This window comes from Diprion similis, chromosome 6 (assembly GCF_021155765.1).
Source record: "Diprion similis isolate iyDipSimi1 chromosome 6, iyDipSimi1.1, whole genome shotgun sequence".
Taxonomy (NCBI): Eukaryota; Metazoa; Arthropoda; class Insecta; order Hymenoptera; family Diprionidae; genus Diprion; species Diprion similis.
Window position 1 is genome coordinate 5351584 of NC_060110.1, and position 19922 is coordinate 5371505.

The window sequence follows — 19922 nt, forward strand, 5'->3', positions numbered from 1 at the left end:
TTAATTTCAATAGACCAAGCACGGTAATTAAAACATCTCTGTAATAATAATTCTACCATGTTATATGTGTAATGTTTCCAAAAAATTATCCAAATGTTGTGATTCGTTTGTATTCAAAATATTCGAATTTCTTAGATGTAGTAGAAATATTCTGCATGCGATATATTTCAAATATTTCAATGTCTCAGAAATGAACGAACACCAAACAAAATTGCTTGGCAATTCGGAACGTGAAATTACTACGCAAACGATAGCCCATCAAGCTATCAATCCGATTTTTGACGGTAAAAAACTTCGAGTACCTAAGCAGGAATCGCATCATGATGAAAATTTCGAAATCGAATTCGTCACGTCGACTTTTTCTAAATATTCGTTGTCCTCACTCGGGAAGCAAAGATTTCTTTCTTGTTCGAATTCACGTAGAGAGCCCCAATTGGAGAGCCCCTGCATAGTAATATGAAGTACATTTCAGCTGCATGTTCAAACCGAGATTTAATTAACTCTTGCCACACAGGGTGGTGAGTTTTTAAATCTAACATACGCGTTTGCCGTTTGGAATTAAACGCCATTCAGCATCATTTTATTTCCTAAATGAAACCTACTGTATGTTTACTGTTTTTATCAATCATTCCGCAACTCTAGTCTGTCAATTTAAAAATCTAAAAAATGTAGTTGTTGCCAGAAAAATATTGTCAAACATTTTTTTCATCACAGGCAGCTACGTTTCGAAAAGATCGAAAAAAAAAAAAAATATTCTACGATAATAAAAATAAATTTGAAACTTATCAACAATAATCAAATTAATTTTTGAGACAACTTTCATAATTTAACGACGAGAATGAATCGATGTTTCTCAGATGCGTGTGAAATCACTAATCTAGAATTAGTAGAACAAATTTAATTTCTACTCTGTTGTTAAATACGTCACAGAAAACGTACTTATCACAGGTTTCTTCTGGTAAATCATTTCGACGTAAGAGGGCGACACCAACACCTTGTGTAGGGTCGGTAAAGTGATTGAAGTTTGTGGTCAGCCAGTCACATTGTCTTTGGCAAGTGTATGATATCGGTTGTTTGCTGATTGATCACAGTTATATCTGGTAAGTTTTATACAAATATTACATTGTGAACTAAACAGGTGGGAAAACATTAACATTTTTGACAAGGTAGCGTGAAATGTTAGTCCTAGAAATGCGGTGTTTGACTTGCGAAAGTGAGGTTAAGTATGATTGTTATTGAGAATATTTCGACGTGGGTTCATACAATTATTATTTGACCGAATCACGATAAATTTATACCGTTACACAATCATTACCGCTAGATACGTGCTTTTAAATTGACATAATTTCGTTCTTGTTCATTTTATTTGATCTGCGTCTACGATGACACGATAAGTTATTATCTCGTCTTACCAATTGATGTAATTTGTATCACAGTCTACCTTACCAAGCAAACCACTTGACAGTCGGTAAAAAGTACCTTAGGTTGAATTACTGCATATGCTCTAAGGGTTGAATTAACACAGGCCGACACAGGCGGATTTTTTCCGTTTTAATGAGCTAATTTGTTTAAAAATGTTACTACAATTCTACTAGATAATCTATTTTGTGGCGAAAACGTGATTGATGTCACAAAAGCCAGCATTCAATTATGGAGGAAATTGAATGAAAAGTTTGTATAATTTTTATCACTATACGAAACAGTGAGATCTGAATATTATATGTGATTCATACACGGCTTTATTTTTTTCATTTAGCAACGAAGACTAAGTTCTTTTGTTCGAGTTGCAACTCAATTGAATAAGTACATTTTACATTTATAATATTTTGCCGCTCTACCTATGTTTCACTACTTTTCCTATATATAGGTATGAATTATATCATGTTATAAATATATGTATAATTACAAATTTATTTTCAAATTTTTACAATGTAGAGAACTTTTTTGTTGTCCGATTTCCATGGTTCTCGAAGTTTTGTTATGCATTGGCGGTTTTTTTTTCAATTTAACCGGTGTGGATATTTTAATACAGCAAAGTTACATTTTAAAATTCAAGAACTTATGTCCAGCTGTTTAACTAAAGTTGCAGTTTTATTGTTTTCACCAAAATAATTATCAACTCAATGTGGAAACTCGCTACATCTTGCTCAAACTCGGTACTATCGATAAGCATCGAAATTTCGGTAGCATCAAATCTGCTTCCAAATTTCTAGTCGATACGTTTTAGAAACGATCAGCTGCTATTTATTAACTTCCGGTTTCTTTATTTTCGAAGAAAAAATGAAGTTATTGTAATCACCCCGAAAGTGAAAAGTCGAGTTTTTCCTCTTGATTCATATAAATGTATGCGTATGTGATAAATTTTTTTGTCCGACGATATCTCGACATTGAGTCACCGGATTTTAATGATTTTGATCTGAATTTACGCGGCTTTTAAAAACTTGGAACCGATTAGATTTTAGTTCTGATCGGTTGAGTACTTTTCGAATTATTTCAATAACAAAATTACAACTAAACAAAATAAAAATAATATTTTGAGAATGGATGAACGGATTCGAATGAAAATTGGTATCACAAGGTTGTTCAGGTTGTTGATCTCGAATCTAGAGTAAGATTTTTTTTCCACAGTTGTAACTAATATCTCAAGAACGAATCAACAACGAAATTCAATCTTACGCACTTTTTTCCGCGTGAAAAATACAATTTCGCGCGTATTATGCGTGAAATAAGAAAAGTCGAAAATTGTAATTTTCACATCCGAAACGTCAACTTACGATTTGTTTTATTTCACGTATACTATGCATAGAATTGCGATTTATGCAACAGTGCTTTATCTGGAATTTGACGCATACCAAGTCAAAAAATATCGTATACAATACATACGTGCGTTTCACGCACTTGTTTACCATCGCTATCCAAAAAGATAACGAAGTGTGTACCACGTCAGTAATGAATAGTATAAGGAATGTTTTGAAAGTCCATGGACACAGGATGACGAATTTTTGATTCAACCAAGAACAATATAAGAATGTACATTCCTTTTATATTGGTTTTGAGTCAAACTTATCTATTGTTTGAAAACGTACAAATTGTTACTTTATTCGAAAATATTGGAAAATAATTATAATTTAGAAGTGCTGTTTTAATGAAGTTCTGAATTAAAAATTACTTAATGAGTGATGCTACAACGGGGGGGGGGGGGGGGGGGGGGGGGCAGAAATTATGAAGTTTGCGTGACGTAAATTATGGATGACTCCTAATTGAAAATGTTCTATCCCTGACAGATCTTTTCCCAAGAAAGAATACCGAAAGGAAAGGTACTTTCATCATTTTAAACCGTCATATTCGTGCTTATGGCTATCAAATCTATGTAAAAGGCAGATTTTTTATTTAAAAAAAATTGACCAATTGAGGTGATTATCCATCAATAATGATTCTTACATGGCATCGACTGTAAGGATTCAAGTTAATCGTTTGTTCAATCTCCAGTATAGAGTTTTTTTTTTATAACCTTAGACAATAAACAATAATGATAGCAATAATAATAGTCGTACCACTATTACGGAGTATCCATTCATGCGTTTTTATTTCCTATATAAATTACATTGATAGTGAAGAAGGAAACAAAGATTCAAATCTCGATAAAGATAAGTGTAAAAATGTAAAGTGAAAGGTTCTGTAAGGAGCAAAATAGAACTTATGTATGTATAGACGTAAAATAGTTTATTTTGGCGTAAATGAATTCATTAATAACTAATTATACAATTTTTCAAATATCACAATCTTGCAATTTTTCTATGATACATATTTATTTCGCATTTATCGGTTCATGTACGTACGCGTATAAGTACATAATTTTAATATATCGTTGTACAATACGTTGTTAAATAATGTTTATAAATTTTGTCGCTGTAATATGTTTAAAAGTATAAAGTTTCAAGGTGGGTTTCCTATTTTCTAATTAACTTTCTCTAGTGTTATTACGCTACCTAAACCCAAATTTGTTTACGTCCCAGAGTTTTCTCGCTTCAAAAATTTGAGACTAGAAATAACAAATAACCAATCCATGTGACAACTGTGTCAAAACGATTGTGAAAATTATTATATACATCTGATTTGATATACATACATACATATATATAACTCATGAGCAAATATACGAAACGCAAATCTTACAGCGAAAATAAAAGGTACCGATACTTTTCTTATATTACCAAAGTTGATGAACAGTAAAAACCTCTCTGCAATAACGAAATTCAGCGTAATAAGGAATTCAATTCTTAGGAACGTTCGCGAAACAATATTACCTATTTATTCATTGCCTAGTTTGTATTATCTGTCCAGCCTATAGAACATCGTAGATAATGGAATACTCGATCGAACTTTGATTCCAATGTTATAATCGAGCTCGAAATTATCCGCCCAACGCCAAGAACCGATCCTGATGATGACGCCCTTGGAAATCGTCAGTTTCGGGGAGGATCAGGTTCGGCAGACTCCCTGCGTTTTCGCTCCTCTTCCTCCCTCCCCAAGGATTGAACGCGCTCCTCCGAATGGGAACACCGGCACCTCTCCTTTCTGGTAACTCCATTATTTCACTCTCGAAAGATGGAATCTCGTTGGCGTCATCTCGCCGAAGGTAGTTACTCTCCGTTTCGATCATCTCCCGGGGAGTTGGGCGCATCCGATCTTCGCCACTCGAGCTCTCAGGTCCCATCCCTCTGTTTTCGGAGGGCGACGAACCCAGGCCGTCGTTTGCATGATCGACATCTTCGTCGGCGTTTAGTTCACCCTCGACGAACCTCTTACCACCTGAGGACAAAAGAAAACGTTAAATAAAATCAAACATCGCAGGTATACTAGCGGCGAGGGAGCGGCAATTGAAATTTGATATCCGTGTCTGTTATCCTATCTTGGGTGTAACAGCTTTTTTACCTAATCTTTTTTTTTTGTTGTCTTTCACATGAGTCTCATCCTTCTCGTAAGAGAGATGGAGGGCAATAACGGAGGAAGATAATCAAGATGGGATGAGACGAGCGAAGTCTGTGAACTCAGCAGACCCACGTCGGAAAAAGTGATTATAATCCGTAACGATATTAGATGCTTTTTAGATATTCATTGAATGCTCAATTCAAATTTTTATTCACCTCATTCAAAATATTGGTGCTCTACTTTTTGTGTAGGAAAAGTTGGCTTTTACTCACAACGCTTTACAAACTCAACTCATTGACGGTCATAAGATTATTCACTTGACGCTGGAATTGGGTAGGTTTCAGACGTCTGTGAAGTTGACCAAATTCGGAAAAATAAATTGTTTGCACGAGTTCAATGCGGAAATCCTCTTGAATAGTTTTAGAGTTCATGATATATTTCAGAAATAGTTGAGGCCAAAAAAATCATTTTCGAAAAATGGACTGCTAATCTTACGGAGAAAAGCTGCGCGGAACAAAAATCCTAGGACTCTCAAAAAATATTAACCCCGATACTCACATCAGCCTGTGATCGCGCCCGATGGCGCTACTTGATACCTGATTTGCTCGGATTAGCCTGCGGGAGTGAACATTCCCCAACAGTTTTCCAACATTTCCTAATAGTTTTGGAACTGTTGGGGAATCGGCCGTGTTCGCGCTCGAACCTCGCCGACCCGTTAGTACCTCGCGACGTTAAGGGTACCCGGCCGCATGGTGGCGCGCTGTGCGAAAACGGTGTCTAGAGGGCGCGCGCGCAGCTCCCGGCTTCACGCGCGCGCGCGTTTCACTTAGAATCGAGCGCTCGAGTTGGTAGGACGTACTGCTAAATCTCCCTATTCTGTCCTCGTGTGCGATTACAGCGTTCTTCCCGCGCTCGTTCGGGTGTCGAGTTCTTTCCATCTCTCGTAGTTTTAAGGATCGCGTTTTTAGGGTTGGTTATGGGAACGGGCTCCACCTTTTGGTGACCTGAGGTGCCCGTTCCTAGGGGGAGCGTCGACGCGACGACACACTTGTCGCTCGAGCACAACAGCGTTGGATCCCCGAGAAATCGGGATCGCGCTGTTTGCACGGCCGTTACCCATTTTGGACGCTCCCCGTTACCCCACTTTCACGTAACAGTCGGAAGTGCGGCGTGTTGACGAGTTGTACATACTTAGCAGGGTGGATTAAGATTGTTGAATGATCATTCAATTTAGATTAATTTGTTTAATAAGGAACGCGCTAGCCAATTTTTTACTCTGTAGCCTGCCGAACTGATTTTTTTTTAATAAATACAGGACTTAATAAATACAGGACTATGCAATGGGGAAAATTTCATTATTGCATAATACTTAACCCTTAAATGGTAACGGTGGGTCACTCATGCCTGGCGCTTTAGAAAGTGCCCCAAAGTGGTGAAAAAAAATCCCGTAAAATTCATGAAATCTCATCGACTATCCTAGAATAAGACCGATATTGATGATTTGATCATTTGTTTAACGATATAATCATATAAACAAAGGAAAACGTGAAGAAGCTAGCAAGGGGAGACGGTTTAGGCGAGGCACGAGTGACCCACCGTTACCATTTGAGGGTTTACCTTGTATTCTGACGAAAAATATGACGACGAATAGATGACTTGTAAGATGGATTTCATAATATTTCCGAATATTACCAGACAGAAAATCAATAGACATGTTCGTTCATACTCCCAGTATACATCCTCACTTTTACTTGTTATTTATACTGTAACTTCCCACCGTTGGGTGCTGTAATCGCTAAACTTCGGAAAAATAACCCTGAGGCTAGCACCTTGTAACGGGCGATCACAATACCTCATATCCAAAATCAAAAGAATGGATACAGGCTGATAGATTCATATGAATTAAGTTTCCCTCTTAACAATTACGCGTATCATATATTATAGGAACCTTTTTCTTTGCTGGTAGAGTTTACTAAAACGATTTCGTAATTGTAATTTGATTATCCGAGAAGTTTACTTACCCCAGGCGTTAAAGCCTTTCTTCTTTAGGACGTATTCTTCAGACATTCTTTTTGCTTCGCTCTCTTCGCTCCGTTTCCCACCCCAAGCGTTGAATCTCGTTCTTTTCATCTCTTCGTCATCGCGTTCTCCGTTCTTGCTGCGTTTCCCTGAAATCAGGATCAAAACGCAAATCGTTACGTCTTGCCTTCTTTTTTCAAACAACTTATATTATATATTGACAGAAATAAAATAGCGAAAATGATTTCTCGTTACCACCCCAAGCGTTGAACTTCGTTCGTTTCTCAGCGCCGATACTTTCCCATCCGCGTTTTCCACCCCAGCTTGAAAATCTCGCTTGTTTTTCCAGATCCGCAAAAGTTTGCCTCATCGTCCCGTCGGATCGCTTGCCACCCCAGCTGTTGAACGGGATTCTCATCGGCCGACGCACTTTTGAGCCCTGTCCAAAAATCGCGACGCGCTTACCACCCCAGGGGCTAAATGCTCGGCTCTTCTTTATCTCTTGCCAAGGGTTCGAATGATCGATCATCGGCATAGCCTGGAGTGATCAGAAGTACAGGAATTAAATGAATCGATATTCGTGTAGAGTTGTATGAAATGTGTGGGCTTGAATTTGACACCATTTTGGCAGAGGTTACAAGTTATTTAGGGTAACATCGCTCCTTTTGTTACCGACCAGTATCAAATGTCCCCTAGCAGAATTCAACCATAATTAAATGATTAAACGACCATATAAATGGAGCGTTACCTTTGAAACCGGAGAAGATTTTTCATCTTTAATTTAATTTAATAGCATTGAAAGGGGCATTCACGATTTGTTTAAATATTTTTATTTCACTTTTAGATCCAATTAGAAATGTTTGAAAAATGTCGAATGAAATTTTTCAAATGAACGTGACTTGAAAAGGAAATGAATCGTTGAAGAAAGTCAACAGATCTTTATTCATCATAGACTTACAAAAAAATATTGAAAAATTGTTCAAATCACTAACTGGTTGCAATTTTGAATTAAAAATGTTTTCTTTCTCTCTTCGTCTGAAGATATAACGAGAGGTTTTCTTGAAAGTATTTGTTCATATCATACGCGATTTAACTTACTTAATTTTGATTGGCTGATATCCATGCTTGCAGCCTGAAGTGAACTTTCACTGGCGAGAACAAATTCCCTAGAATCGACTGGTTTACAAGTGGCAGTTAGTGAGAGGTTATATTCGTTGATGCGTAACTGATGCGAGACCGTATTGTTAGGTAATGTTCGTTGAAACGAGCGTTGATCGAATTTCAAGCCATAAATGTTTCTCAAAAGTTGATCAAATGACGCAGAAACCTCACCTATAATTGTCGCAGAAATTTAAATCAACCGAAGAAACAATCAATTTTCTTGATTGACTTGAGTTCAGTATTTTTAGGTTCATCATGTCCAAAGCATCAAACATAATCTTTTCCGGTTAAACAAATAATATCACATTTCACTGATTTCATCACTAGAGTATCACTTTGGATTATTTGATAAATTCAAAATTGGCATAGGTGTAAAAATTGGCCTAACATTGAATTGATACTGGTTTTATTTAACCGAATTTAAATGAACAGATCTCGCGTGACCTACGTGGCGTGAAACACATGTTAACCATAACCTCTCGCCTAATAAGGATCTACAGCGTGTAAATCAAAATCACGGCAAGTCAATGCATCTCATATAAATCGTTCTTGCTTTTATTTTGAAAACCGGCGTAAAATTCGGTAGCGATTTCCTGAACCATACCAGAGTTATTTCATTTCTAATGTTTAGTGATTTTGTATTGATTCTTATGGGAAACTGCTTCGTTAGCTGTGCCATTCTGCGTTAGCTGTGAGCTCCTAGGGACATTTTCTGACAGTCGCGATTGGTATTGCGTCGGCTGCTGAATCAGGCGTTAACTGTCAGCCAATAAAATTCGAACGACTCGACGCATGCGCATAAGGTGCGCACTTTTCTCATGAACATACGCTATATCATCAGTCAACGCTCTGAAGTTCGTATTCTTACGGTATTGCCAAACCTGTGCCGTTGATATGTGACCAAAAATCTGCGTAAACGCGGCTCGACCACGAACCTAGAAATAGGGGCACGGAACATACAGTGCTAAGATATGCACTCGGAGTGAAACGGGAGACGGAAGGTGAGAAAGTTACATTTACAGCGCACCACGACACCGGGCAGTCATCGTTAGTGATCCATTTGCGCGCTGTATTCAAAAAACCTACAAATGCGTACGTCAGTGCGAGTGTGCTTACGGCAATCTTAAAGTGCCTGGATGATGAAATACTTGAGATACCAACTGTTGATGGCCCATAAAATAAAATTGAAGAAACTTCTGATTGTACAGGTTAGTTTTGAATACAAGTATTACGTCCAGGTTATAAATCTACTTATATTAGTAGTTTCCATCGACGAATGGATCACCATTATAGGTGGCGCAAACGTCAATTCCCCCTTTCGTTTTGTGATTCACCTAACAAGCCTTGTGCTCCGTACTCAAATTCCCAATTCCGTGCGCTCATTGTTGATTAGCGATCTTGACTATCGTGCAATGCGCTAATTTTTCTGTGCTATTCCAGTGATTTATATTAACGAAAATTCCTAGACTACAGCTTGATTTACCTGAACTGAACTGTTCATCCGGAATAGTTTTACTGGAGCTTGGAGTCGCGAGTCGTTAGTGGAGGCTAAACCGTTTAGTAGAAGGAGACGAACCATCTGTATAAAGACGCTTTAAAAGTCAGATTCCGTTTATTACGAGAAAGATTGAATTACAACGTTTTCAATAGCAGAATAGTAAACAGTATCGGACACCTGTTATGCGTCATAGTTGTCGGTCAAGATTCATTGTAATGTTTCTTTTCACGAACAAAATGGAGTACCTACACCGATAAAAACATTCGTAAATTTACTACACAAAAGTGTATGTGAATGGAAAATTACTCACCGAGGACAAGCATTCATTTCAGAATTCCGTCTCCTTCTACTCCATAGGCCAATCTAATTGTACACCCTGATAGTGGCGTATTATGGGCCAATTTTACTGTAAAAGATTACAAGAAGGCCTGCCTACCTTGTCCTCTAGCGTTACCCACGACATCCAGGAGCCGAGGGGTGCCAGTTGCGAACCGCCAACGTCTCGTGTCAATCGTTTGTCCTTTTTATGCTCCGTATCACTCTCAACTGGCTTCATCTTTGTCGAAGTTGCAGATATTTCTTTGATCAGGCCGAATATCGCGTTACGATAGCCCGCCGTGTCCGGTAGGAACTCGTTGTTGCGGTCATTCTTGACCAAAGGCTTCAGTGTCGCCTGCGACAAGTCTTCTTGTACTTCCTCGTTCTTCGCATTTCTCACGATGCGTTGCTCCCCGTTGGTCGTTATCGAAAAATCAACTTCGCTACTCACGACGAGCAACTTTGCCAGAGCGGCAAAAGCAAACCAGGTCCACATCTCTACCATAGAAGAGAATTAAAAAAAAAGAAACGAAATAACGCAGAATTGTTGTAAATATTTTTTTTTTTTTTTTTTTTTTTTTCTCGCAAAATCTGGAGAACTAGTTAAGGCCAGGGTATTTTGAAAAAAATCTAGCATCGGTAATCTATTTACTGTTGGTTGGTATACTGTTGGTTGAACTTAGAAAATTATTGAACAATGGATTATTTCAATGAGTTCTACTTTGAATATGGTTTCTCTAAGAATATGTCATTTTTTTGTGCAGATATCGTGAAATTGTCAGAAAATATTGGAAGTGAATGTTTTTAACACCTATGATAGTTAATCAGACGAGTAGATTGTCTAATCTTCGTTTTCCACATATAACTCTGTAGTTTCTTGGAGCCCTGTGTAGGCTTTTTACAATTAATAGTAAAAGGATATATAATTACTTATTTTGACAACTGAACAAAAACGTCTTTTTTTTCATTTGTTTGTTTGGAATGAAAAAGCTGTGTGTCAAAGATATTTTGATCCTTTTATTGATTAACTGTAAATTTTACCGTCTTGTTTTCTTTACACATATCCTACTATTTTTCAGGATATTTATAAACCGTTGTTATCTTTCAATCTTCTCCTGCCTCGAAACAAAATTACATCTTTCACAGTCCTGGAACACTATTTCAACAGAGTTTGAGCACATATTTCGCGATAATAGAGAAGACATTTTTGTCAAATTAAATACCCTAGTAATACTCATAGAATCTTCACTATCCAAAACTATTCTCATTACCTTACACTTTATGTTATATGTAAACCTCAAATGTGAAGTAATATTTTCCATTTGCAAAAATTAATTTTCAATAAACAGATGGTGGTGAGTCTGTCATTTCACTATTTGATAGGTAATAAAGGTGGTCAAAGATTCTCAATCCCTTGTTTCAAAGGCCGTAACAAAATAAGTACAGCTGAACTGCTTTAGCGCGGATTTAGTGCACTTGCAAGTTTTATTTGATGATCGTTCGACGCCAATCACTTTTAGCAATGGTGATTGAACAGGAAAGAGGTATTACGAGGGCGGGGGGGCGGTAAGAGAATCCTTCTCAGGACGCTGGGAAATAAACCGTGGATTTTTTAAACATCGTAGGAGCTATAAGAAAAAAAAATAAATAAAATAAAAAAAAAAAGAGCGAGAAAAAAAAAGAGTCGAGGCAACAATTGGCGAGATAAAGACAGATGAATATTGGTTTATTTTAGCAAACGGACAGAATTATGAAACGGATTACATACACAATTCATGAAGTGTTTGTGTTTGGTGTTTAGGAGTGAGCATAATTTCAAGTGTGATTCGAAGGTTTGCACAAGGAAATGGTCAGGATAAATTATTATAGATGTATTATACTCAAAAAATATATAAGGACAATTATTATATACCTATTTATAATAATTTAGAAAAGATTTTCAAAAATTTTTTTCATAGGAATAACTGATTACTGAAGGTATCGGATTGTTGGTATTTTATGAAATGTATATTAAACTTGATTTACATAAATTTTGGAGAATTTTTTTTTTCAGTTAACATTCTACTTGCAATTTATGCAAATTACAGCGTTGCAAAGTTTGGCTGTTCTTCGACCAAAAACTGGGGGATGTTAATTTTTTTCTTTAGTATAGCTAATATAAATTTGCAGCGTTTACGGTTGTAAAATGATCATCATCATCATCATCAGTCTTTATTATTGTCGATGACAATTTTGGACAAAACAGAATTGTCTAAGCTTGATTCGTGAAAGCTGATACAATTTGAGTCCACCAATCTAGTTACACTTTTGAAGTTTCGAAATAACGTTTTTTTTTTTTAGCTTTCTTCACGTTATCTATAATGTTGAGAAATTCAACTTCGCAATATTTTCATATAATCTTCAATTTTCACACCACAATTCGGAAATTTTCTACGATTCTACATTATGTTTATATCTCTATTTTGTATTTCATGTCCGCCCGGTAAAATTATCTGACTTTTCATATCCCCTATACCTATGTTTTCATATTCATTTTCCCATCTCTCATATTTATTACATTTAGTTCTTGTTTATTGATAAGTTTTCAAGTAGTTTTTACTCAATATTATTATCCTCTAGCAATTTTTAATTTTTAACTTAGGAGAGGGTGGAGCAAAGTGTTGCAAGGGATAAAATTAACGACCTAAAATTTTAATTAAATATGAATTACTCGGAAATCATTTACTCGATTAATTGCACAGCTCATAACGCGAAACGTTTCAAGTTGTGCTTTACTCTCAACTTGTCAAAGTCAAATAATTTTCTGAACTTGAATTCATGATTACTTTTTCTCGAGGAAGCTAAATAATAATTTAACATAATTGTTCGTATGAAAACTAAACATTTTATTCTGATTTTAGGCAACATTTTCTTAAGGTTTCAACTTTGCCCCCCACCCTTCCCTACAATTTATTTCAATTTTTTGATGCAAGTGTCACATCGTTTACCCCTGACTATCCTTCTCCACATTCGAACCTTCCCAATGACCGTAAAACCTTTCATCCACATCTTTTGTTCATTTTCCTTTTTCTTTCAGTTGAAAGATATTTTACGATAAACTTTCGACAAATGGTGGTTACCTAAACATTGCTTGTTGCCAGTCCAGATGATTTGTTATTGAATGAACGCGAGTAAAGCAACATTAAATCACGTAAGTGTATAACGAAATAGAGGTTGAGCTAGGTGTGACTCGCAGTAAGAGATTTCAATGGGAGTACTAACAATGGGTATTCATAAGAAAAGCTTAGCCCCGATATTGCTGCTTTCTGTGAACACGCTACAAGCTCTACCTGCGTACAAGAGGTGCAGCATTAAATTTTACATTAGGCGTAGGTGTACGTATTGCTATAGCTATAGCTATAGATATAATATTTTTACTTAGGCGTAGCATGTGTATTATATATATGCGAGGATATGAAAAATGGTGGATTATTTCGAGTGTTTTGTGCGCTTATCCGCTCACGCATATGTCCGAATACATATCCACGTTATACATAGGTATGTATAACTTTCTTCAATCGAACCATCAAGAGGTTTCGACAATATATATATATACGCTCGAAAAGAGTCGAGCACAGCTAAAAGTTTAATCTTTGTTATCCTCTTGGTCTGTTTTCCTCTCTTTCTATCTTTTACATCGTGCCTAACAAAGGTGCATCGACAAACTTTCTAAGAGACGTTTGACGGTTCTTGAGCTCTTCTATACCTACCGCGAATAATTGACCTGATAATATTTCTCCAACACGTTTTTACCGATGAAAAAATCATTGCTTAGATTAAGAAAAAAAAAAAAAATCATTTCATATTGTAAAACTGACTTGTGAAACTTTATTCAAAACTCTGAAACTGGAAAGAAAAAATCGCTGACGATTATATGATCGAAGTTAATTCTTGCAATTCTTGTGACATCATCTGACATATATCTGGGTCGATATATCGTTGTCGATATAATATGAGATTATCTCTATACTCGTGGTAAAGAAATATTTTTTTAATTAAACTCAGCATATGTTGTGTGAAAAAAAGTGACTAAAATCCGAGTTTTATGGTGATAAAGGTAGATGAAATGACATAAAATTTCTCAATTTTTACCGGATGGTTGATTCACTCTTTGCGCGTGTAGCAGTTTTCAAAGCGTCGGAAAAAGTTGTACGAAATGAAAAATGTGCCGAAGAATAATAATGCAATGAGATATTATTACACGTGTCGGTACTCCTACATAAACGGCTGCCGGAGCTTGCGAACGAGACGGTGAGACGGTAGATTGGCAGCAGCGGAATTGTTACAAAGTATTTCTATAAATACCTTCTTTTTGCGGATCTCAAAGCCTGAGCGGATTTAATGTAACCCAAATGCACCTGCAGAGCGAGGTCTAGTGTCATGGAAAAGAAATGAAACGCCGGAAAACACTCGGTTATATCATTCCAGCATTCCTTTTACCGCGAAACTTATGCTAACATGTAAACTAGCGCGAATTTTATAAAGCAAGATATCATTTTTCCGCGATCACGATGTCAATATGCGATTAAGTTGATTCGTTGTTACAACTGTTGAATTTGTTGGCTCGCTTCTGAAAGTTTAAACCCATATAATCGACATCACTGGTGGTATCAACGAATCATTCTCATTCATTTGATTTAACAAAATTTTGATTTGTACGCTGAATAAAAAAACTTGAACGAATTATTGTCTTTATAAAATAGTTCCAGAAAAGGAGAGCAACGTGCAATTCGGTATAAAAATTTTATTCACTATCTTACCATTTTCTTAGAAAAGCAAGTTTTCTCTTCTATGAAACATTTTATAGCGAATGCGCAAGTTTTACGGGATCACGAATAAGCGAACAATTTTTCATTCTGACTTTCATAAGTTTCACCGGATGTAGTAATGGTACAAAGATTCAGAGACAATAAAAATTTTATGTTCACAAGAATTTTGTACCAGGATTTGGTGTATTACAGCTATCTCTTTAAAATTCATTATCAGTATAATAAAACGGTTGGCTGATCGCGATTCCCGGAGGCGATTGATTTTCTTCATGTTCAAGAATACTTAAAATATACGCTTTTTTCAGATACGTTTTATTCGTCGAAGGAATTGACTCTGGTTTCCGTATGTCTGTCTATACCTAATGTATGCGTGTAACGTGTATGTATCTTCGATATCTTCTTACTCCTATGTATACCTATACATACACATTCTTGAACTAATATTTAATATCAATTTTTTTTTTCAAATATCAAACTCCAATTTATTTCGAAGAATGATCGCGACGTGCCCTGGGAATCGTTTGTACCGCTTGCGTCAAGTTAATCCAACGTTGATCTGATGGAGAGGTATCGAAACACGATGGGCTTTGCGGGGCTTGTGACACCAATAATGAACCATCAACTATTTGAACAATATGTTGCATTTAAGGATAAACTGAATGAAAAATTTAGGAAATGAAAAAAAAAACCGTTTTAAAAATCTCAGCGGTGTTACATGCGCCAATGAAAGTGAAGACGAAATAATCGGACAGTTCAAAATTATTTAAATTTGGTCTTCTAGTTTCGATTTTAATTTTTTTTGGGCTCGTATTACTTACTGACTTACTGTCAAAACATTCAAACTCAATAAAAAACACACGAGAGATCAATCGTTTAGAACGTTTTGATGTATCTCCATAATCATTGGCGCAAATAACATTATTGACGAGTTTCAAACGGTTTTTTCTCCTTTTCCAACTTTTGATTCAGAGTTCACCGTTCGGATAAAAGAGTTCTTTTTAGTCTAACTAACCGGGCTTCAGGATGAACTTCGGAAAATAAGATAAAAAAACGCGGTGTCTGAATTCTCCTATAATCACAACGTGATTAGTTTAATACATATTTTCCTCCATCGGTCAAATTCAATTGAGTTTCACTTGATTTCTTCCTGGTTATCGTCGGGGTTTTTTTTATACGAAAAGCTTAGTTTTTGGCGTGAATAAAAATGGATTTTTTTCCATACATGAAGCATCGTTTTACCTGAATACGGGAAATTAAAGGGCGTTGGCACCTCTTCGACGTAGAGAAGAAAATTCTGTACAGGATTGTATTTTTTTAACAGCTTTTATTATAGACTCGTATTATATACTTGCGTAGATGCGTACGTGATTCGTCCGCACAAAATATCCGGTATAATATAAGGGTAAATATTGGATTCAGGCATTTATTTTTAAAACTCTATCTACCGCAAATAGTAGAATTATAAATGAATTGTTTTATCAATAATTAATAAACACCTCTATTTCGCATGAAATTTTTTATTCATATATGTGCAGCTGTCGATACTATATGGATATTAAATTTCTTTTCATTCTGAACTCACAAGTATAGATTTTGAAAAATAACTACCAATAAGAATCGCTGTAGAAAGAGACTCGTAACAATTTTTTTTACTGCCATTTTTTAAAAATAAAACAACACTTTTTATTTTACAATCTGTACCGACACATTATTTTGAGAGAAATGTTTACTTTTCGTAATAAAACGTATTCTGCTTAGCGTAAGTATTATTTATGATAAATGCAGCGCTTTCCTGCTTTTGTGACAGAAACACATATGTACTTAGCAATAATCATGACAGTAATGAATAATCGTAAAGATGATGATAAATTACAAATGAAAAAAAAATAATAATAATTGAAGCAGCGGTTTTAAATTATTTATACTTATTATAGCGGAGACAGTTTACAAAGTGAAACCTTCTCTTGGATATTTTTGAAAAATTAGATCTGTTTTTTTTTATGTTACCATCGACCCAATTTTGAAACATAGGCATATTTTTCTCACCGGAATTTACCGACCATTTTTTTTTTTTTAGCTAACAAATTAACGTTCACTTTGTGCTTTGTTCATTTTTTTTTTTAAGTCAAAAACTGAGACATTTTGAGTGGAATGAAAATGGGATCATAATACTTAAATGAGTATAAATATTCCAAAGATCTAAAATTTTCTCAATATTTTCTATACTTCTGCAATATATATATATATATATATATACTGATTTAATTATAATCCCATCCTTATTTCACTTTGAAATGTTCAGGATATACTCTAAAGTATCTACTTTATCACATAAATCGTGAAATCAATTTATTTGTATCACTTTCGAATAAACTGGACTGAAAATGTTTGAAGAAACGTGTTTTTGGCACTTCATCGGCATCTGACTTGAAATGAATTTCATATTCGCAAAGGTTAGACTTTTTCACGCAAAAGACTCATTAAGTGATATTTTTTTTCAATTCGAAAACGTGATAAGATTGATGAACGTGTTTCTCGTGAAGGGTAAGGTTTAAGAGCCTCAAAATTGAAGGATTTTAATATTTTACAATTAATATACACAGTAACATATCCAAATTTCATCCAGATCGTGATTCTTACCCTAAAAATTTGACCGAAAACATGTGGATCACCCCCCATACATAACACACATAGCTCTCTTCGAAATGAATGCAGTAATAATTATAATGCTCAATTCCGTTGGCTACGTTTCACGCTTAGTATCGCAACGGCAGCGAGTTATACGATTCTGAAATGAAATTTAAAAATTGATAAACAAAACTGAGTGTATCGTATATGAGTCGTGTTGCTCTTCTTTTTTTTTCAGTTAAAATTTACATAATTTGTCATAAATTTTCTCTCTCCTCGTTCCACATGTGACAGAAACTGTACCGTTTCGTATTTTTGCCTAATTTGTTTAGCAATTATTGGATCATGTCGAATTCCATAATATTCGGTATAGAAGAGCAGAAGTTAGATTCGCTTTTTAGATTTGAGAACTGCATCTTTTTTTCCACTCTTTTCAGTGTAATCCGATATTGACAATTGAGTATATAACAAAAGCAAAATAAAAAAAAATAAAAATGGTGGAAAATTTTATCTCCCTGGACGAAAACTACGCCGGAACTTGAAAGAAAAAATTCTGTTGACAAACTCCAGGAGCAAAATAAGGTTGGTAGTGAATAAAATCAAATTCATTGTCACGCAGCAAATTAAGTCTCTATAGTTTAATAATTATCCATGTAGGATTATCGAGCTCTTATCTAACTTTCGAACAAGTATTCTGATTAAAAAAAATATACACAGACAGTAAGTTTGTAATATTGGGATTATTCGATGTGTTTAATTCAGTTTGATCTAGAAAGCATGCCTGGTCTTCAATGATCTTACGAGATCGATAACACGAGTTATTCGTTATTCTTTCTATTAGCTTACTTATTTTTATTCTTTTGTAGAAGTTCAAATTAAATCCTAGAGGTTAGAGAGAAAGAAACGAAATTTAAACGATCTCCTCGGATATCCTGCCAATGGCAAAGAAAACTTTATCCAATTATCAGTTTTCCTTTAGCGTTGATAAAAATCTATTATATAATCGTCATTCGAAGTCGACCACTGAATAAAAAACAAAAACAAAAGAAAAAAAAAAAAAAAGCTGATCAAGTAAACTCGACGTTGAAAAAATGTCTTACATTTCTCTCATTTTCACGCGGGAAGTATAAGGTAATGGAAATGATTTGAGTAGAAGAAAAAAAGAAAGAAAAAAAAAACATCACAACAACCACAATAATTTCTAGTCTCAGTATTAAACTAACTAAACATTTTCACGTAATTAGGGTTAAGAAATTGTGTAATTGGTAAATACCTGGTGTGTTAGGAATCTTCGCACTTTAGCTCCGTCGCTGCAGTCTTCCAGGAATTTTGATAAGATAGACGGGAACGTATTTATGCGGTAATCGTCGCGGTAATTATTAATTCGACCTCACTTCACCTGTCGTCGATGGTTTTTTTGATTTTCGGCGATTTGTGCCCGAGCAGCAAGCGCCGTGTTTGTCAAGTTCGGGTTAAGTACTTGGGTGCCGGGGGTGCAATGGCCATCCAAGTTGCGCGTCCCCTATTTTATACATGGGCCACGTGCTTGCGCCGCCGAACCTCATTGGCCAAAAATTACCACCACGCGGCTCGTCCACACGTCTGTGCACTTTATCTCATACGCATGACACCGAAGATCATTGCGTAGAAGTATGTATGTGCAGTACAGTGTGCTCAAGTACTTATACTTACAGGGTGGTGATAAGCTAGCAAATTGTAGGGGAAGTTTTTTTCCTTCATTGTCGAACAATTGCAATTTGATTTCACTTAATTAACCCGTGGCAGTCATATTTTTCAACTCAATATTTTGGCCTGTATTTTGTTATTTCTGGGTTTTTGGGGTCGCTGATCATGAATTTGAATTTGAATTAGAACAGAATTTGATAGTTTCTGTTTTTTCCCCTACATTGTCGAATAATTCCAATTTGATTTCACCTCGGATTTCACTTAACCCTTTCAGCTGCACATTTTTCAACTCAATATTTTGGCCTGAATTTTGTTACCCGGAGGTTTTTGGGGTAACAAAAGAGTAAAAGGAGAATAAGGGAAGTTATTATATAATCAAATAATCAACCTAAGAATGAAAAGTATGAAAAGTTGACTTTTCATTGGAAAGATCGTGAGGCCTCTAGTTATATACAAATCCGATCTACAGAATATAAATCCTATCAAGGATATCCTATAGGATCTTTTCTACGGAAATTTTATTCCGCATATATATCGTACGTAATGTACGTAATAATGCAAATCGATTCTGCAAAAAAGTCTGGTAGACAATAATTCTCTTATCTTTCGGATAGATTTTACAGAGTATTTAGCATAAGAATAATATTCCGTATGAACTGTGGGGCAGTAAAGAAAAAATTTTATGTATAATTGCTTTTTGCAAATTTTTCATTCCGTATACGACTGCCGCGTGGATAATAAAATTTCTGTAGAAAAGATCCTGTGAAATGATGCTCCTGGAGGAATGCTGTTCGGTAAAACAGATTTCTGCAGATCCTGTCCGTATCCATTGATAATAAAATGAGGCTGTCATCGCCTGAATCGCGCCAGTG

General features: G+C 35.6%; 1 protein-coding gene across 1 annotated transcript; it reads right to left on the reverse strand.

Annotated features, from left to right (window-relative positions):
• Positions 1-4202: 4202 nt before the first annotated feature.
• Positions 4203-18850, reverse strand: LOC124407257. Its single transcript, XM_046883221.1, has 5 exons — positions 18638-18850; positions 10047-10426; positions 7207-7489; positions 6954-7100; positions 4203-4812 (listed from the first exon to the last, which is right to left on the reverse strand). The coding sequence occupies exons 2-5, from the start codon at positions 10422-10424 to the stop codon at positions 4415-4417; spliced, it is 1206 nt and encodes a 401-aa protein (XP_046739177.1). The 5' UTR covers positions 10425-10426; positions 18638-18850; the 3' UTR covers positions 4203-4414.
• Between the last annotated feature and the right edge of the window lie 1072 nt (positions 18851-19922).

Excerpts from the sequence above, each read along its gene's own strand:
- LOC124407257 (XM_046883221.1), bottom strand. The coding sequence starts at position 10,424 with ATGTGGACCTGGTTTGCTTTTGCCGCTCTGGCAAAGTTGCTCGTCGTG. Across the intron at positions 7,490-10,046 it reads GGGTAACGCTAGAGGACAAG|GCTATGCCGATGATCGATCA; the intron begins GTAGGCAGGCCT and ends TGATCACTCCAG. Across the intron at positions 4,813-6,953 it reads GAAAGGCTTTAACGCCTGGG|GTGGTAAGAGGTTCGTCGAG; the intron begins GTAAGTAAACTT and ends TTTTGTCCTCAG.